Genomic DNA, 19,654 nt, shown 5'->3' on the forward strand with positions numbered 1-19,654 from the left:
CGTCTGTGTTGGGGGGAGGGGTGGTGAGGGGCAGTCTTGTGGGACAGAGTCCTTAGCCTGTAGAATCTGATGCTACCACCAGGTAGAGAGTGTCAGACTTGAGTTGAATTGTAGGACATCCAGCTGGTGTGGGAGAATTGCTTGGTGGTGTGGAAAAACTCACACATGGGAATTAGGAGCAGAATCAGACAAGGATGGGACTTCCCTGGTGGTCCAGTGGGTAAGACGCCACGCTCCCAATGCAGGGGGCCCGGGTTCGATCCCTGGTCAGAGAACTAGATTTTGCAGAAGTCCATGTGCCGCAGTTGAAAGATCCCACGTGCCGCAAGGAAGATCCCAGAGTGCCACAGCTAAGACCCGGTGCAGCCTAAAAATAAAAGGAATGAGGCAAGGACCAGCCGAGATGGCCCCAAGTGAAAAAATAAATCACTTTTGGGCAGTTCCCCGGATCCTCCAGGGATGAGCTTGCGCAGGGAAGCTTTCTTTTTCATTATTATATTTATATTTTCTAGATAATATGAATTCCCAGAGCACGGGTTGCATTCACATTCATAATCAAATATGTAAACAACTCAAAAACAAAATCCAGTGATTTTTTTTCAAATTAACTGTGGTTTTTAGAATACCATTGAATCTCTTCTCATCTTTTTGTGTGAATTGTTAAGAACTGGCTGTTCTCATTAAAGTGTAAGAATGCTAATTGGCTTTAAAACCCTTCATAAGATATTAGTGGAAAATAAAATTAAGTAAGAGCTCAATTCTATTAAAACTATGCATTACTGGACATATGCATGAAATGAATTAGCAGTTGCCTCTGGGTGATAACAATTATGGGTAATTTTTATTTTCTTCATTTTGCTTTACTCTGTTTTTCCAATATTCTCCAAATGCATATTCTTTTTAGAATCATGGGGGAAAAATGTGGTTAAAGTCTTTCTGGTCTTTCAAACCCAGCTCAATGGCATCTGAGTTGAAATTGCTATGTGGGTTTTCTGTGTAATTTCCCAGCCTTTTCCCCTGACTGGTATGACGTGTGCCCGCAGTGGCTTGACACTGGGTTGTGTACCCCAGATGTGTCTGTCCGTGTCCCAGCCACTATGACAGAGGACCTTGGCTGCCCCTTGAGTCTCTTTCACTGTCTTCAAGCCCCTGGATTTGACCTCTGTCCTGGGGGCTGGAGCCCAGGGTCGGCATGTATCCAGAATGGGAAAAGGTAGTGAGGCCATATCCTTACTGAAGAAGTGAGTACTTGTAACTGGAGATCAAGTACAAGGACACGTCTGAGAAACGCCGCATGTCCGAGGAGGACCAGTCCGCGTCTGGAGGATGTGAGGTGGGCATTGGAGCCAGGGATGTGGAACTCTTAGCTCCCAGAGCCAGGAAGCGGGTGGGAGGGAGAAACAGGCTGACAGGAGAAGCAGCGGCAGGGCCGGCCTGATGCATGTGAGGGGACTGAGTGGACCGCTCAGAACCGGGTGCTGGGGGGGACCTCTGCACCTCCTTGGACTCCGGGGTGCCAGACGCCTGCCCTTTGGACTGCTGACCAGGTCACACTCAGAATGGTGGTTCTACGACCACTCGTACCCTGGGCTGGTGCTATTCCTGCTGCCTGTCTGCAGGAATTCATTCCTTCAGAAGGGATCACGTTTTGGACACTGGGCCCCCAAGAGGCTGGCTTTCATTTTAGAACACAAGGAGTTTTTTCCCCAGGGGCTTACCTCTGCTCCATCTTATTGCCGAGTGGGTTGGTTGAAATGTGCTTATTAATTATTGATAACTTTCTTGATTTTTAAAGTGTACTTGCCTTTAGCGAGGGTGGTTTGTAAAAGCATGTAATTACTTTAAACACACACCAAGGAGAGACTTCATTACATTGACCCACTGAAAGTGAAGGTAATGTACAAAAAATACTTTAATGTATTATAACATCTTACAACAGACCAATAGTCAAGAGCATCATATATGGAGAAAAAATATACATATTTACATATATTTCCCTAAAATTAAGATGTCCTAGATATACTCAAGAAAAAAACCTTAAAATCTTATTGCATGATTAGTCTTCAACTAATCGCAGTGAATGAAACAGTCCTTTCAACAGAAGAGCGGCCTACGGGATGAATTATTGCCTGATGGAGCCTCATTGAGAATTTGTCTGCCTGTTTTAGAATCATGATTCTCGCTACTGATCGAACAACTAGACTCCAAACTCCAGATTGTCATAGAATAGGAGCTGACATTTCAGATGATTCAGCCAAATGATCTCATTCATCTTCAAACCTAAAACAGGCAACTTTCATAGCATTTATCACTAAATAACAGAGATGGTTCATCCTTTCTAAACCAGTACGCTGTTACTAATGTCTGATCTTTCTAGGTTTCTTAAGACAAAATTCTATTCATAGTATTACAAGCTAAACTAAGCAATAATTGAAAGCACCACAGAATACTTGCCTTTAACACTTAAATTGAGATACCTCACTTCAATTACCTTTCATTTTCCTGATAAAAAGGAATTTGTCTCACAAAACTGATACACATATTTAAAAACTGAAACTATAAAGCAAAATGTTATATAATCCAAACTTGAATTTTACTCTAATGATAAATGTCCTGACTTCTCCCACTTAAGAAAAATGAACATTTGAATATTTTAAACATGAAGGCTTTGAAAATTCTCTCAGTGCATAAGAAAGGGGGTTGTGGTGTAAAAACAGCTGGAAAGTGTGTTTAAAATAGCTTATTTGTTTTTCTCTTTTTCTGATTTTTGTTCATTTTTTATTTTATTTTTTGTTTTTTCTCTTTATATATATACATATATATATATATATATATATTTTTTTTTTTTTCTCAAGTGCAGTGTTTTGTTTTATATTCCCTTTGGGGAAAGAGAAATTCAGTTTCCCTCAGCTCGAGAGAAATTCACTTCAACTCAGAGGATTTGGGCTTCAGATTCAGATTTTGTTTCAGATTATAATGATTGAGCATCTACTGGATACCACACAATGTCTTCTGTGCTTTCACATACGTGCCCTTTGTGGAATAATGTAATGGTCAGCAAAGTAAACTCATGTTAAGTAAAAAACAAAAAACCTGTTTTATGGTTATCTGATTATATTAAGGTCGTCATGGCTTAGATACCATCAAGACCCATAGAGGAAAAATACTTTCTAATTCTTTTTTTTTTCTTAAAAACATAAAATAAAATGGAAAATATATGACAACCATTCTATCGCAGAAGACACACAAACATATTTCAGTTGAATTACAGTGATTTAAAATTTGAAGTAGGAATATCTTTTCTGAGAAAAAAAAAATCACATAAACCAAACTTTCAAAATCACCAAGTCTTGAAAAAAGATTCTGAAGCGGAATTTCTTCATGGCTGCGTAACGGAATCAGGCAACATTTAAATGCCACCTAGTGGCCAATACTGGAACGGCAGCTGGATTACAAGAGTTCTTTGCTTGAGCAAAAAATTGTCCATGATTTTGCTTTTGTAAAACAATGATAGGAAATTATTATTTCCCAGGAAATGGGATACTGTCTAGGTTGCATGAACAAACTGCATGTGTTATTTCCAAGAGGAGAAGATTTTGTTCCTTGACCCAATTCAAGTGACATTTTCCCTCAAGCTCTTTCTTAGCCTAGCAAAGGAAGGCTCTGGATCTTATATTGACCTAGATTACATTCTTATTTCAAGTGATTCAGAGTTAAATGGGAAATATTATATTGTGCCACAGCTTCATTTACAGAAAATCCTGGTGCACCCTACACTCTTCGTCACACCCTTTGCTCCACCTTTGCCTGATGCTTTTGCAGATGAGTTCATGCCAGTCCAGGAAAGTGTCACTTTTCAGGGACACGGGGACAACCAAGCAAACAAACTCATATGTTGCTGCTTGACAGACTCAGCAGATTCACACAGCAACCCAAGCCCTGACCCCATGTAAACTTCATCACTAAATTTAAAGCACACCTTGGTTTTGTTAAGAATCTTGGAAGAGAAAGGGGAGCCGCAGAGATCACTCACATTCCTGGAATAGTCAGCGTGGGTCAGGGCCATGCAGAGCCCTGGGGAGATGAGTTATCTCCTTCTAGGTACTTATCAAAGCCTGGTAAGATGATTATTTCTTATTCTTTGAAACATGTATGGACTATTTCTAGACTTCTGGGTAAAAAGTCCAAGATTGCAGTGATATAAAGCCCGAAAAGGAAAGAGCCTCACCACAAGCAGAAATAATCGGGGGAGATCATTTGTAATTTTTCCGGATGGGAAAATAACTATCAAATGAAAGGACTGGAAAAATAACTTCAAAATGGAAATATAGGAGTCACAGTAAATACTACTCAAAAATTAAATCCATAATAAGCTAATTAACTAAAGTTAATGGTCTTGCATGGTCTAAGGATTTCAATTTTCCCAGTAATTTATCTGTTCAGTTACCACAGGCAATCAGATCCCACGTGCGACTGAAAATCGAATCTGGGGCCCCTGGCAGTGCCCACGGGAAGCAGGGCAGCCACGCGCTGAGTGCCAGGGCGGTCCCCACAGATGCGCTGAAGGTTGTTCAGTCTTCAGCTTTACCAGTCCAGCTTCAGGTCCGCCTTGCTCCATACGTATTTCCCTCCTCGCTTGAGAAACATCTTTTCATCAAAGCCGCTGAATTTTATAGCTTCTTCTACGCCAACATCCAGGATGGACGTGGAAGGATCCTTCCGTCCGTTTCTGCAGTTCACGAAGCGCATCTAGGAAATTCATGACAGAAATTGGGATACTTCCTGTAAAACTCAATTCGGGGGATCAACTCAAAATGACTTTTGATGTTCCAATCATTTCAACAAATGTTTGTGGGGAGCTGTGAACCAGATGCTTCACTGGGATCGTTGAACTCTGGGGACACCATCTCTGTACTCAACCAGCTCCCATCACCCACGTGAACACCTGAGACCAGGTAAGGGCATGATAAACAGAATTATATACACGTGCCTGTCCCTCCACTGGGGGGCGGGGTAATCAGGAAAGGCTTCCAAAAATTGTTGCCATCTAAGTTATGTTTTGAAATTGTAAGCTAGAGAGAACAATATCAGAAAAGCCCAGAAGCGTGAAACAGTACGGTGAGTTTGGGAAATTGCAGGTAGATGATATTGCTGGAGTGAGAACTGTGTGTGCAGAAATTTTAAAAAAAAAGTGTAAATAGAAATAAAAGCTTCTTTTAAGAAAGGGAGATAGCATGGTAAGAAAGGTGCTACAGAGGCGGACAGGTCCCACATCAAGAAGAGTAGCACATGCCCTGCTAAAGGTCTTGGTTTTTATCCTAAATTAAGCATCTTACAGACAGGAACCAGATCTTCACACCTCTATGACCTACCATGGCACACAGCATTTTGTAGTAACGCTTGTTGAATCAAAATGTTCTTAGATTGCCAAAAGTAAATTTTGTTCCCACTCTATTTATTCCAACTGTACAGAAACCAGAGAGTTTGTGGAGGAACATTGGTCAAAATCCCCAGCCAGTCATGGTACTCCAAAAATAAATTCCGTTTGACTTTTCCTCTCTACCTTGAACCCATGAACTGAACATTTGTGTTACCACCTTTCCCCCTCTGCTCCTTAAAGAAAGCACCTATTGACAGCAAATGAATGACTGTGAATCATCACTGATTAACTTGAAAATAATAAAATATCAAAAGTCACAGTAAGCATTTCTCGAAACACCAAATTCAGTGTAAATATGGAAAAGCCATGGTTCTTGTTGGAGCTCATTTCTTAAAAACAGATCTTTGAATGGAATTATTTGTCCAGTGCTAGAAATATTGGCAAAAGTTTATGAATTGGGACAGAAAAAGAAAACAAAAAGAGACAAGGAAAGGGAGAAATGATTTGTTTTTCAGTTTGGAGAATGATGGCGTATCTCTTCCTTTGGAAGGCAGTGGGGTAGGAAGGTATCAGTGGCTTTTGGAGAGGAACTGTAATCTCTTCTCCCCAAAGCCAAGAGCTATCTGTCAGAGGACAAGCTGGCAGCATCTGAGGTATTAAAGGCAATAACGTCAAGTGTGACATGTCCTTCCTGCAAAGATCCCTGGGCGCCCCTTGACCAGAGAACCCAGCTGAAGATGGAATAACAAAGGACTCTGCTTTGTGTGATGTCAGCTCCGTGCGACCTCGACCTCCATGGATCCACAGCCATAGGGAAAAGGCCATCAAGTGCGGGTGTGCGCAAACACTGGGATCAGATTCAAGCCAATGCCTGCCCAACCCCTTAGCTCAGAGACGGACTCAGTGAAGTAAGGGCTCTATAATATTAGTCAGTGACAATAAAAATATGAAATGCTGGCCAAAAAGAATGAATATGGGCTAAATGGTTATGCTGATTATAACTCAACCCTGACCTTGCTGCTTAATGAATTTTTAAGGGATCGTTTTATAATGCATTAGACATACTCACATATTCATCCAGAATAAGGTAGGAATCTCTCATCTGCAAAGCAGAAATTACATACCAATTTAGTTTCAAGCATATTTTTCAGTATGTATGCTCAACTGTCTGTCTTACCGCGTTTGTGCGTTTGTGCTTTATTATTCCTGGAGGCCACATTTCTTAAATCTCTAGAGTGTCTTTAGATGCGTCCCTTACAAGGTGAACCATCTGCCAGTGCCCCATCCCCACCTAACACACATCTCCGAGCCATCAGTTTGTGTCCATTCGGATTCCAGCAGATTCTAGCAGGCTGGCTTCTGCCCCATGCTGGAAGGGTCACATGCCACTCTGAAAGCTCCTCTGACAGGGAAACCCCCAGGCTAATTTCCCCATTTCCTCCAACTCTGGGGAACCCTGTCCTTCATTGTTCAATATTCCCTGTGTCCGCCATGCCTCTGATGGACCCCCTTTTCAGTGAATAAAGCAGAATCTCTTTAATGCTATTACCTGGGAGCTTATCTGGGGATTGTAATATTACTTACGTTACTTGTAACTAGTTATGCCTTCTATAGGTATATAGAGAGTGTGCCTACGCTCTCATAGGAAGGTATACCCTCTCTACGTACCCCATATAGGTAGGAGTCTGCAAACATTTTTCTGTAAAGGGCCAGAGAGTAAATATTGTCAGCGTCATAGACCACGCGGTCTCTGTGACAACTAAAAGCCACTGTGGACAATGCTTAGAGAGCAAGTGTGGCTGTGTTCCACTCAAACCTTCCACAACGACCTTGAAATTGCATTTCGTATACTTTTCCTGAGTCACAGGTGTCATTCTTGTTTTGATTTTTTTTTCCAACCATTCTTGGCTTGCATTCTGGGTTTGTCCCACGGGCTGTAGTTTGCCAACTCCTGTGCGTGGCCAGTTCGGGACCTTGTTCCTGAATGTCTGGAGGTGGGCCAGGCATCAGCACCACCTGGGAGCTGGTTAAAATGCCGAATCATGGGTGCACCTCAGACCTGCTTGCTGGTTTGCAAACTTGGGAGTTCCCTGGGTGAAACCTTACCCACGTCAGAGGTAAAGTGAGCTGACCCCACCTATGTCAGAGGCAGAGTTCACCGACCTCATCTACATAAGAGGCATGGTTAGCTGACCTCGCCTACATCAGAGGTAAAGTTAGCTGAGCTCACCTATGACCGAGATATCGTTAACCGACCTCACCTCTGTCAGATATAGATAGCTGACCTCACCTGCGTGAGAATCAGGGTTAGCTGACCTCACTTACATGACAGGCAGGGTTCGCTGACTTCACCTATGTCAGAGGTAAAGTGAGCTGACCTCACCAATGCAAGGGAACCGACATACAAAGCTTGTCTTGGGTGGTCTGCAAGACGAGAAGACCTCAGCACCCTCTGCTAGTCTTGAAAGTTTATAGAGAAGCCTGAGCTGGGTTCAGACACATGTACCATCCAGATGGTCTCACCGTGGGAGTGTCCGTCCTGAAGACAGGGGAGGGGTTAGGAGCCTTCAATTGCCCAAGTCCAGCTCTGGGTCAAATAGTGGTCACCTCCTCTCAATAACTTCCCCAACCCTGCTGACTCAAAATCTGCATTTTAGCAAGACCCTGCCTGGGGGTTTGTCTGTACAGTGAAGTTTGAAATGAACTGACTAGTAAACTTCTCAGGCTTTGAAGTTATCCAAACCCCAGTTTGTCCCTTGCTGGACTTTAAGGGAGGTGAGTTAACCCTGCCTCTGACATGGGTTAGGTCAGCTAACTCTACCTCTGTCACTAGTGAGGTCAGCTAACTTCACCTCTGACACAGATGAAGTCAGTTAATATACCTCTGACATAGATGAGGTCAGTTAACTGTACCTCTGACACAGATGAGGTCAGCTAACCATGCCTCTCATGTAGGTGAGATCAGCTCACTTTACCTCTGACATGAGTGAGGCCAGCTAACCCTTTCTGTCATGTAGGTGAGGTCAGTTAACCTTATGACTCAGCCTCAGAGTTTCTAAAATGGGGATAATATTTCTGGCTCATGAGGCCTCTGTGAAGTGCTCAAAAAGTAGTAATTTATGACATTTTCTTTGATCTCACATTACCTATGTAATTAAGACAAATTTTAAAAAGTCAAACAAAATAGTGTATAGATATGAGTATTCTCCTCTGTTCTCCGTCTTCTTTTCAAAAGCTGCTCTGATTCCATTCAGGGATTTCCTTATTCGTGCTCTGGTCAACATTACTCAGAAGTCTGAAGTATAAGGAATGACTCCTTGTTCTCAAATTTCTAATATGATGTAAGCATATGAGGGAGAGATTTTGCTGCATATATATTCTTTGGTGGAAGATGGGGAAAGCTTTTGATGTTTAAATACTTTAAAAATAATAAAACTACCAATTTTAGAAAAATTTAAAGTCCAAACAGTTATCAAGGTAAACAAAAATGACTGATAATCCCATTATCCCAAGATGACCATGGGATGTGTACATACACACCTTTTTTGCCCATTAGGATTAAAGGTCAAATGAATTTTGCCTATAGTTCTTCATTTGTACCTAATATCATATCATGCAAATTTATCCTTGTTCCCTAATATTCTTTGAAATAGGTTCTATAGTCAGTATAACATTCCATAGCAGGGAACATGAGTTTACCTGTTCTCTGTATGTTGAATATCAGGCTACCTTCAATTTTTTACTCCTGTCCCTAACACAGCAGTAATGTAGCTTTGAATAAGTTCTTTTTTTTCTTTAGCTTCTGAGAGCACACTGATTATTTACTCTGTCTCCGATAACACCTGGAAGCTCCAGACTGTAGACGTGCTTTGGCTGACACTGTTTAACCTACATGATACGTACATTTGGACTAACAGGATGGATCCAGTTTTTCACACTGGAAACCTAAGGACCTAGTGAACCCTCCACCTCAGCCCTGAGACTCCTCCCATCTCCCCACGCAAACCCTCCAAAGCCACAGTGTGTGCGGCCCTTGGTGGAGACGCTTTCCTGTTTGGAGCTAAATGTGTGATGGGGAAGAAAACAACGTTTGCTTCATACAACCTTCTGATTAGATTCAGGCACCAGGCAGGGCACGTCTTTGTGGCGGTCCAAGAAGGCTTCAAACTCTTCATCACTAATCACGAACGGTCCTGCTTCTCTCAGAGCATCTTCTCCAGAATTCTCACCCTCGATTATGAGGCACTGGAAGACCTGAAACACAAGTGTGGTGTTGGCTTTGTGAAGAGCTTTCCATCTCTTTTGGCCCCAAATCTCATTTCTCCCTGAACCCCTCCTGGGCAAAGAAGACTCCTCCAACTAGGGAACATTCTAGAAAGACACTGCTCTGGGGAAATGAGAACATGCCCTGAAATTTAGGGATATGGTTCTAGAAGCCCAAACATTCCCAAAATATAAATTTTTAAAAACTGGTCTGGATTACATTTGATCCAATCTTATAACCTAATATTTTCAGACTACAAAATAATGGTTGCCTGCAAGCCCAGGGCCTCCCGCGGAGGAGGCCGTCTGGGGGACCAGGTTCTGACCCACGTAAGAGATTGCATAACAGTTGACACCTGATCCAGGTTTACATCAATTTGCATCCTGCAGACCTCAGTGATCTGATGTGAAAACTGTTTTCTAAGCGGACAGCAGCTAATCCTCTCACTCCAAAAAAAGTCGGAATTTTGAAAAGGCAATTCTGGAGTGAATCAGGTAAGTGGAAGCCAGAGTAGGAGTTGAAAGATTGGAGAAAAGAGATAGAGAAGAAGTGACAAGGAGCCATGAGCAAACCAAAGCTATGAGAAAAAAATAATAATAATACGTATATATAATATATAAGTATAGTACATGACTGCTGACTGACAGGGGGCTCTAGAAGGGAAATCTAAGAGCTTGGAGCTTAGCCCTCTGGCTCTCCTCTGATGTCTCCACACAGTGGGTCATAGCCTGGGGTCCTCCCATCACCCCTGTTTCTGTAGCTGTTTTCAGTTCCTCCTGGACCTGGGAGAGTGGCTGATATTCCAGCTTACTTACATATGTAACCAAACATCAAGTTCAACATACAAATTAAAACTTTTTAAAGTAAGAAACATTTCTTGTTTCCCATAACCCACTTCCACATGTTACAGGATAACCTCAGGAAAATAATACCTTAATCCCTTTCCCATCTCCACAACCCTTCTCTGAATGCTAATGTGGGATTAACAGCACTTCCCAGGCAGCTTTGATAGGAAAGGTTTTCTTGGCGTCTAGACAGGAATTCCTTCCCTAGGTCTTCCCTGCCTGTGGAAATTCTGTCCCTCTGTCTGAGCAGGAGCCAGATACCTCCTCCTACATGAAGTCTTCCTGGCTCTTTGGCAGAAATAAACCTTGCCTGTTTCACCCTGCCACATTATCCCAGCACACATAGCTTTATATTACAAGAGTTTTCTTTAACTCTTTTACTTGCTAGAATTGAATTCTACGTCTTATCTTTAGTTGCATTAGTCTGGGGTTCAGGCACAGACTTTGGATACCTGCATAGCAATCATCGGGGCAGCTTGTTAAGAATACATATTCACACAAACCCTCCTGCTAATCTGTTTCAGGATAGTGGGTATAGGATGAGGCCCAAGAAGCTGATTTGAAACAGTTCCCTGAGTTCATTCTGAAGAACAGCCAGGGGCAGAAACCTTCAGTTTATAATTCTTTGTAAGCATCTGTGCATGGTGGGTGCTGTAAGTCATTTTGAACTGGCTTATGTGTATTTGAACCTTAGACTTTTTAGTAGCTGATAGTGGGGCTAAGTCCTAAAGCACACATCTGGGTGAATGAATCTTGGGAATGAATTTTGCTACCACTTGGGGATGGCCTTTCTCCCAATAGCTTCTAATAATTCTATAAAAAATGAACTAACAGAAAGAGAAAAACAAATACTGTATGCTAACACATATATATGGAATCTAAAAAAAAAAAAATGGTTATGAAGAACCTAGGGGCAGGACAGGAATAAAGACACAGACATAGAGAATGGACTTGAGGACACGGGGAGGGGGAAGGGTAAGCTGGGACGAAGTGAGAGAGTGGCACGGACATATATACACTACCAAATGTAAAATAGATAGCTAGTGGGAAGCAGCCGCATAGCACAGGGAGATCAGCTCGGTGCTTTGTGACCATCTAAGGGGTGGGATAGGGAGGGTGGGAGGGAGATGCAAGAGGGAAGAGGTGTGGAAACATATGTGTATGTATAACTGATTCACTTTGTTATAAAGCAGAAACTAACAGACCATTGTAAAGCAATTATACTCCAATAAAGATGTTAAAAAAAAAAAGAAAAATGAACTAACAGAATTTATGAAGAACATATACCCATTTATAAATAAGCCAAGAGTTTTTAAGACAAATCAGTCTTATTATTTTAATAAACACATACGAGTTAGACTTCCTATGTACATATTCTTCAGAATATCTCCAAGCACTTCTCATATTCTTTTATATTTACTTTCACAATTTCCCAGAAGGAAATCAGTTATAAGGGGGAAATTGAGGCAAAGAGAATGTGAGTAGTTAACGTTTAGCAGAGCTGAAAGAAGGACCAAGGGCCTGCTTTCCCAACTGGCTCTCTGAGCCCATAGTTCTCTGTATCCCTATCATTTCTGGTTTTTCTGAAGCAAGTCTTTCCTGACCGTTCTCTTAATTACAAGCAGCAAAAGCGACACGGCGCATACCTTCCAGCGGATGGGGTTCAGGGCTTTAATCTGTTCCTTCATGTCCTCGTCCACGTTGAATCGATTGATGACGGAATTTATCTTGAAGGCCACTCTGTAATTCTTGCACCACGTCCTCAGTTTTTGGAGATTTTCCACGTGGTTCTTCTTTCCTTGACCACGGCCAATAAGGACATTGACCTGCTCGTCAAAGCTGTCGCAGGAGATGGCGAGGATGTCCAGATATTCCCCTGAGGGAAAACCATCACCATTAGGCTTTTCCATCCAAGGAAGCAGACACAGGCCTTTAAGCCAGAGATGGAGAATTGGAGCCTTATCGACCACATAGGTAGACATAAACATTTTGTTTGTTCCTCCAGACATCTAAAAATATTTCAAACTGTTTGCAAATATTTCTGGGGGGGTAGATTTAACATAGAATGTAGATTTACGATGTATCTGTAATAATTTGAGCATATGGCAACACTAACCTTGAACTCCCGTATAGGACAAAGATCAACGGACGTCCATAATTGTCTGTCCACGTGTCCACTATTAATAGTCCTTACACTTTCTTTTTGTCTCACTACCACTAATGATCCTTTTTCTCACGCACTTCCAAATTCACTGACTTGCACCACCTCTCCCATACAACGTTTGAGCTTTTGACCCAAAGGTGCAGCAATCCTTCTGGTCCCTACTCTTTACACCATACTGACAGCATGTGGAGCCCATCCTGGAGGGAGCGAGCTGCCCTGGGGACACAGACAGCAAACCCAACCAGTTCTTCTCTGATCACACAGCTCCCTAACCCTGTCTTATGTCTCTGAATCTGGTTCCCAAAGCTTACTTTTGAACTTCTGACCCCCTCTTTCACTGAGTGACTCCCTTCACGGTCATTTTGATGTTGACTCATTGCCCTGTGGTCTTCTTGTTAACCTTTCTCAGGTGGGCTGTTCTACCCACATCCACACCCTGTAGATCCACATCCATTTCTTCATCACCTTGGAAGGAGGATTTCATCAGAGATCTCCTGTGAATGTCCTCAACAGATCGCAAATGCAACTACCCTTTGGATGATTTCAAGACTCAACCAACTTACACAAAGCAAAGCACAGAACATTTTACTCTAAGAGTTCAGTTAGAACTGTCTCCCAAAATGATAGCAGTAATAATAGCTAACATTTTTCAAGTGCCTCCTAAATTCCAGGTACTGCTCTATGAATATTAACATCTACGTAAAACTTAGCTTCCCAGTCTTAGGACCAGGGATTTGTAACCCTGGGCTGTATAGTGGAATCCCTTGGAGCACCCCAAGTTGGCCTGTCCACATACCACGAGGCTCTGATACAATTAGTCTGGAGTCCAGTCCCAGTACAGATATTTTATAAATTTCCTCAGTAGCCAAATATGAAGCCAAAGGTGAGAACGACTGTTTTAGTCTAATCCCTTAATTTGTACACGAGACTACTAAAATAGAGTTATTTCCGAAAATACTTTAAAAATTAAACACGAATAGCAAACAATAAGGTCAGGGCTTGCAAAACTGTACACTGTGTTAATTTTCCCCACTAGCGGCTCAGCTAAAACTAGCTGCACTGATAATGTACGGAAGAGTTCTGGGGCTAGTCTGTTCTGTTATCTGCCTTGCCATACTGGTTTACTTAGAGCCCTACCAGCTTGAAAAGAGATTAGAATAAGCCCACTTGTTTCTTCCTCCCTTTGGATCCCCAGCAGGCCTGGCCAAAAGCCCGGGATGGAAGGAAATACAGTAACAGACAACGACGGAGGCAGCAGTCACGTGCCAGGCGAGGCTCTCACCGTAGTTCTGGAACCACCTCTCCCGGATCAGGCTCCCGTTGCTTACTACGCTCACGCTGGGCAGTTGCAGCTCCCGTTTGCAGAACTTCACCAGCTGGCCAAGGTATTCGCCCCGGTCATGGATGAATGGCTCTCCGCCGGAGAAGTTGATCTTTTCCATACCTGGGACAGACAGAGAGCATGGCTTTTCCTTCTATTTTTCCACTTCACCAACATCCATTATTATTTTAATGGCAAAAGTAGTATTTTCTCAATGTAATAGAATGATATGAGAGAAAAAATGGAGCTAGGACGTGCGCCCAAGCTCCAAAGCCTTTGATCTTTCTAAGTGTGCAGGTCGCCCTCCATCCTAGCTTTCCCAGGACAGTCCCGGTTTATGGAGGACCAAATCTCATCAGTTAGTTTTTCCTAGCACCCTCTTTACTCTCAGATGTTTCTACAATGGGGCAGTGGTAAATTATAGCACCTCACTATTTATAAGCTAACATGCTAGGAGGTGGCTTGTATGATGAGCATTATTATCCAATAAAAATACGATTCCCTAAAAGTGTGGTTAAATAGGGGCAGATAACTAGAGAAAGTGAAACAGTGTATTGGCCTGTGGTGTAGCCCGTGATGAGTGTGAGGAGCAGGTTAGAGGGGATGAAAGAATGAGAAAACTGAAGGAACAGGATGTAGAGATGTTGTTAAGAGCTTAGATGAGGAGCAATTAATTCACAATGGTGCCAACATACAAGCCATCCTGTCACAGCACAGATCAATAGCTGATGTTCATAACAGTTGAGTTCTATTCAGTCTGCTCTGTTTAAAAGCCAAAGAAGTGGGCTTCCCTGGTGGCGCAGTGGTTAAGAATCTACCTGCCAGTTCAGGGAACATGGGTTCGAGCCGTGGTCTGGGAAGATCCCAGATGCCGCGGAGCAGCTGGGCCCGTGAGCCACAACTACTGAAGCCCGTGCGCCTAGAGCCCGTGCTCCGCAACAAGAGAAGCCACCGCAATGAGAAGCCCGAGCACCGCAACGAAGAGCAGCCCCCCTCGCTGCAACTAGAGAAAGCCCGCACGCAGCAACAAAGACCCAACTCAGCCAAAAAAAAAAAAAAAAAAAAGCCAAAGAAGTAAATAATATATTTTAGAAGCATCTTCAGCCAGAGAAGTAATTTTAATTTTAAATGTAATGTACATTTATTGTTTAAATTTAAAAATAAACTTAAAATTTTAATAGTCACCAAAATAGATTTTCCTCTATTTGCCAGAAATTTTACTTACAGGACACATCACCCATACTATACCTTAACCATTTTAACTAACTTTGGTTTTATTTACTTAAAATTGAGAGGTCATGATATAAAAGTATTAATTATAACTGTAATAGTTTATACTCTATTAAAAAACATATGAGCATCTATTTATTTGTGCCTTGTAACAACTTTTTAAGGTTGATATATGAGTTATCATTATTGTCTCTATTTTAAAGAATATTAAACTGATATTCAGAAAGTTAAATGTCTTGACACATTGTTTAAGTGCTGGAGCAGGAATTCAAACCCTGGCCTTGTGAATCAAGAGTCTAAGTTCGTTCCATAACCCCAGAGCTCTCTTCATTTGTTCATTCATGCACTAATTCATCCGTTCAAAAACATTCATTAGATTCCTATTACCTTCTAGATATTTTGTTAGGCAGAAAGATAAGCAGAATGCTAGGTTTCAACCTTGGAACTCAAACTCTTTGGGGACCCAGATATTCAAAACAAAACAACAAAACAAAACACAAGAGCACAATTTTAAATATGCTACAATAGGCACTTAGGTTGCTTCCATACCTTGGCAATGTAAATAATGCTGCTGTGAACATTGGGGTGCATGTATCTCTTCAAATTAGTGTTTTTACTTCTTTCTGATATATATCCAGAAGTGGAATTGTTGGGTCATATGGTAATTCTATTTTTAGTTTTTTAAGGAACCTCCATACTGTTCTCCACAGTGTCTGTACCAATTTACATTCCCACCAACAGTGTACGAGGGTTCCCTTGTCTCCACACCTTCTCCAGCATTTGTTATTTGTGGTCTTTTTTTTTTTTATAAATTTATTTATTTATTATTTATTTTTGGCTGTGTTGGGTCTTCGTTTCTGTGCGAGGGCTTTCTCCAGTTGCGGCAAGCGGGGGCCACTCTTCATCACGGTGCGCGGGCCTCTCACTGTCGCGGGCTCTCCCCTTGCGGAGCACAGGCTCCAGACGCGCAGGCTCAGTAGTTGTGGCACATGGGCTCAGCCACTCCGCGGCATGTGGGATCCTCCCAGACCAGGGCTCGAACCCATGTCCCCTGCACTGGCAGGCGGACTCCCAACCACTGCGCCACCAGGGAAGCCCTGTGGTCTTTTTGATGATGGCCATTCTGACTGGTGTGAAGTGATACCTCATTGTGGTTTTGATTTGCATTTCCTGGATGATTAGCGATGTTGAGCATCTTTCCAAGTGCCTGTTGGCCATCTGCATTTCCTCTTTGGAAAATTTCTATTCAGTCCTTCTGCCCATTTTTTAACTGGGTTGTTTGTTTTTTGATGTTCAGTTGTCTCAGCTGTTTATATATGTTGACTATTAACCCTCTATCGGTCATATCATTTGCAAATATCTTCTCCCACTCAATAGGTTGTTTTTTCATTTTGTCAATGGTTTCCTTTGCTGTGCAAAAGCTTTTATATTTTTTTAAAAGTGTCCATCAACAGACAAATGGATAAAGAAGATGTGGTATATATACACAAAGGAATACTACTCAGCCATAAAAAAGAATGAAATTTTGCCATTTGCAGCAACATGGATGGACTTGGAGGGCATTAGGCTAAGTGAAATAAGTCAGACAAATATTGTATAATATCATTTATGTGTGGAATCTAAAATAATACAACAAACTAGTGAATAAAACAAAAAAGAATCAAACTCACAGATATAGAGAACAAACTAGTGGTTACCAGTGGGGAGAAGGAATGGGGGAGGGGCAAGATAGGGCTAGGGAGAAAAAGGGTTATAATTAGGATTATATGAAATCATGTGTGTGAAACTTTTGAAAACTGCAAAGCATTATAGGATTTAAAGAATCTTTCATTCAATTAAAAAAGTAAAATAAATAAAACATGTTATAATACATGCATTTGTAACAAATGCCATGGGATCACAAAGGAAGGCGAGAGGGCATTCGTTCTGCATGACGAGGACCAGGAATAATTCTAAGGAGCTTTGAAAGTTCACCAACAGAGACTGAGGTGACAGGCATTCCAGGAAGAGAGAACAGTGCAATCACAGGCTCCACGATGCAGGTGTTGGGGGAGAACTGTGTCACATGATGTGTCCAGAGCTTGGGGCCCTCCAGGAAGTGGGGTGAAGGATGGCAACACTGAGCTTGAAGCCTGTGCTGACAAGTTCGGGCTTGGAAGCCATGCAAGAGAGCTAAGTGCGGGAGTTAGCCATCAAAATATATATTTTAGTAAGATAACGCGCTTTCAGAGGGGACACAGAGACAATGAGATGAATTGCAGCAGTCCTGGTGAGAAATAATGAGACCCTGAACCAGACCCCACTGGGAACGGCAAGGTGGGTCAGGCATTGGATGAGCTGTGGATGACTGGACAGGCGTATGGAAAGCAAAATAAGTCAGATCCAATGAAGTGCAAGCCTACGATCTCACCGCGTCAAGCACAAAATCCGGCAAAACTAGTGCGTGTGTTAGAATAAGAGCTAGTGGTTGTCCTGGGCGGGAAGGGCAGGGGCTGAAGGGAGCATGCGTTTTGGGTGCCCTGCTGTTTTCTGTCTAGATTTGTGTGCTGTTTACCTGGGTGTGTGCAGGTCTGTGCAAATGCATGTTACACGTCTGTAAAAAAGGTAAGCAAGTTGAGAAAAAAGTTGGCCATGTAGCTGAAGTTGCTCTAGGGAAGACAGGAGGACAAGGAGAGAAGGAGGACAGATCTGGAGCGGAAGATGTCACCTTAGAACTGGACAGGCTGGGGTCTCTCTCAGATGCCTTCGAGTTACTGACGTGGTGACACTGAGTGAGAAAGTCTCCAGGGCAAAGTCATTGCCTTATTGGAGTTGTAAATAGTTTCTCTAAAGTTTCATAGTAAGAACACGTAAATAATCCAAAATAAAAGATTCAACTATTCGGTTTCTTAAGTCAAAGTGTTTGTATTTGTTTGCAACCTCCCTCATTAACTGTTTCTGGGAAACCCCACGTGCTTCGGACAGACTCAGCGCAGCACGACCTTCCCGACCTGCCTCGTTCCGCGGGCTGGGCGGACAGGGACCTGGCAGGTGCAGGCCCGGCTCGCTTAGCAGCGGCAGGAGGCTGGGTTTGCTCCACTTACCCCCAGGCCAGCCGACTCTGCGGGTTGGGAAGGCCTAGACACCCATCCCCAAATTCACCTCCACATCCTCTGGCGGGAGGGCATCCCCCAGAACCGCTAAGGTGGGAACCGCTAAGGCTCTGGGGGAACCGTCTAGCCCATGCGCGCTGCCAGCCCCCTCCTCTCAGCCGGCCACGCGCCAGCTGAGCCCCTGACCTCGTTCTGGGTCCGGACTCACCCGCTTCCTTCAGCAGCAGCAAGCCTCTCTTGGCCTCCGCCAGCGGCAGCACGAAGGACGTTTTGGCCGTGTGGAAGCAGAAGCCACACTTGTAATTGCACTGGCGGGTGAAGTGATAGTTAACGCTGGTGGGGGTGATGGGCAGATCGCGGTCCTCTTCGTCTTCCCTGCTGGTCTCCCTTGGTTTTCTCCTGCCCCGCTGCTGCTGGCTCTTCTTGCCCCCTGCCAGCCAGAATGCTGCCCTGAGCCGGGGGAACAGGGCCCCCAGGCTGCTCCACAGGGAGCCCAGGGGCTGCAGGAAGGCGCTCAGCAGCTTGAGAGTAAATGACACGGGTACCAGCATCCACATGGTGGCCAGGTGCCCTGAGGCAGCCCTGCAGCTGCAGCCTCACTTTATATGCGCCCGGCAACCTGTCAAACGGGGAGGAGGGACACGCCTTCCTTGACTAACTCTCAGCTGAGCACAAGTTTCGATTTCTCTTTTCGTGAAAATGAAAGTTGGAACAGGGCCAAGACTGAAGGCTCAGAACTAGGGCTGACATCTGCTTTCCTCTGCCCCGCTGCTTCCCCTCTGTCTATAAATAATAGGGGTATAAATAATAGCCTCCTAACTGGATACAGATGGAGAAGATATTGATCTCTAACCTCTGTCTCGATCTAGCAGATAGCAGTAGAACTAGAGAGAGACATAGCCACCTCTGCAGCTGTTGTATTGCTCGTGCATGACATAAGATGTAGAAGCTTCTACTCCAGCAGCCTTCACCCGGGGGCACTCAGCAAGAGTTTGTTAGGAGAGCCAGATAGCGAAAAGAATGAATGACCCTTGGAGGATGAGACCCTACTCCGTGAACCTCAGCATCCCCTTTCAGATCACAGCCAAAACGCATGGGCACGTAATGACACTGATGCCTGGATCTTTCTTTAGTAATTTATCTTAATGTTTGCATTTTTCCATGTTAAAATTTAGACATTATAGTTCCCTGCATGTCTATGCATTTCTATACCATTTTTAATAGACGATAGGAAAATCAGATGCTTTTCTAAGATGCTTCCTTTTTTAAAAAATTGAAGTCTAGTTGATTTACAACGTTGTGTTAGTTTTAGGTGTCCGCAAAGTGATTCACTTATACATATCTATCTGCTCTTTTTC

The 19,654-nt window shown here is 43.1% G+C and overlaps 1 protein-coding gene across 1 annotated transcript; it reads right to left on the reverse strand.

The window, feature by feature from the left end:
* Nucleotides 1–1,894: 1,894 nt before the first annotated feature.
* RSAD2 (radical S-adenosyl methionine domain containing 2) lies at nt 1,895–18,927 on the reverse strand. Its single transcript, XM_059942285.1, has 6 exons — nt 18,505–18,927; nt 13,936–14,097; nt 12,136–12,365; nt 9,485–9,634; nt 6,450–6,482; nt 1,895–4,749 (listed from the first exon to the last, which is right to left on the reverse strand). The coding sequence occupies exons 1-6, from the start codon at nt 18,851–18,853 to the stop codon at nt 4,585–4,587; spliced, it is 1,089 nt and encodes a 362-aa protein (XP_059798268.1). The 5' UTR covers nt 18,854–18,927; the 3' UTR covers nt 1,895–4,584.
* Between the last annotated feature and the right edge of the window lie 727 nt (nt 18,928–19,654).

Source organism: Balaenoptera ricei, chromosome 13 (assembly GCF_028023285.1).
Source record: "Balaenoptera ricei isolate mBalRic1 chromosome 13, mBalRic1.hap2, whole genome shotgun sequence".
NCBI classification, from domain to species: Eukaryota; Metazoa; Chordata; class Mammalia; order Artiodactyla; family Balaenopteridae; genus Balaenoptera; species Balaenoptera ricei.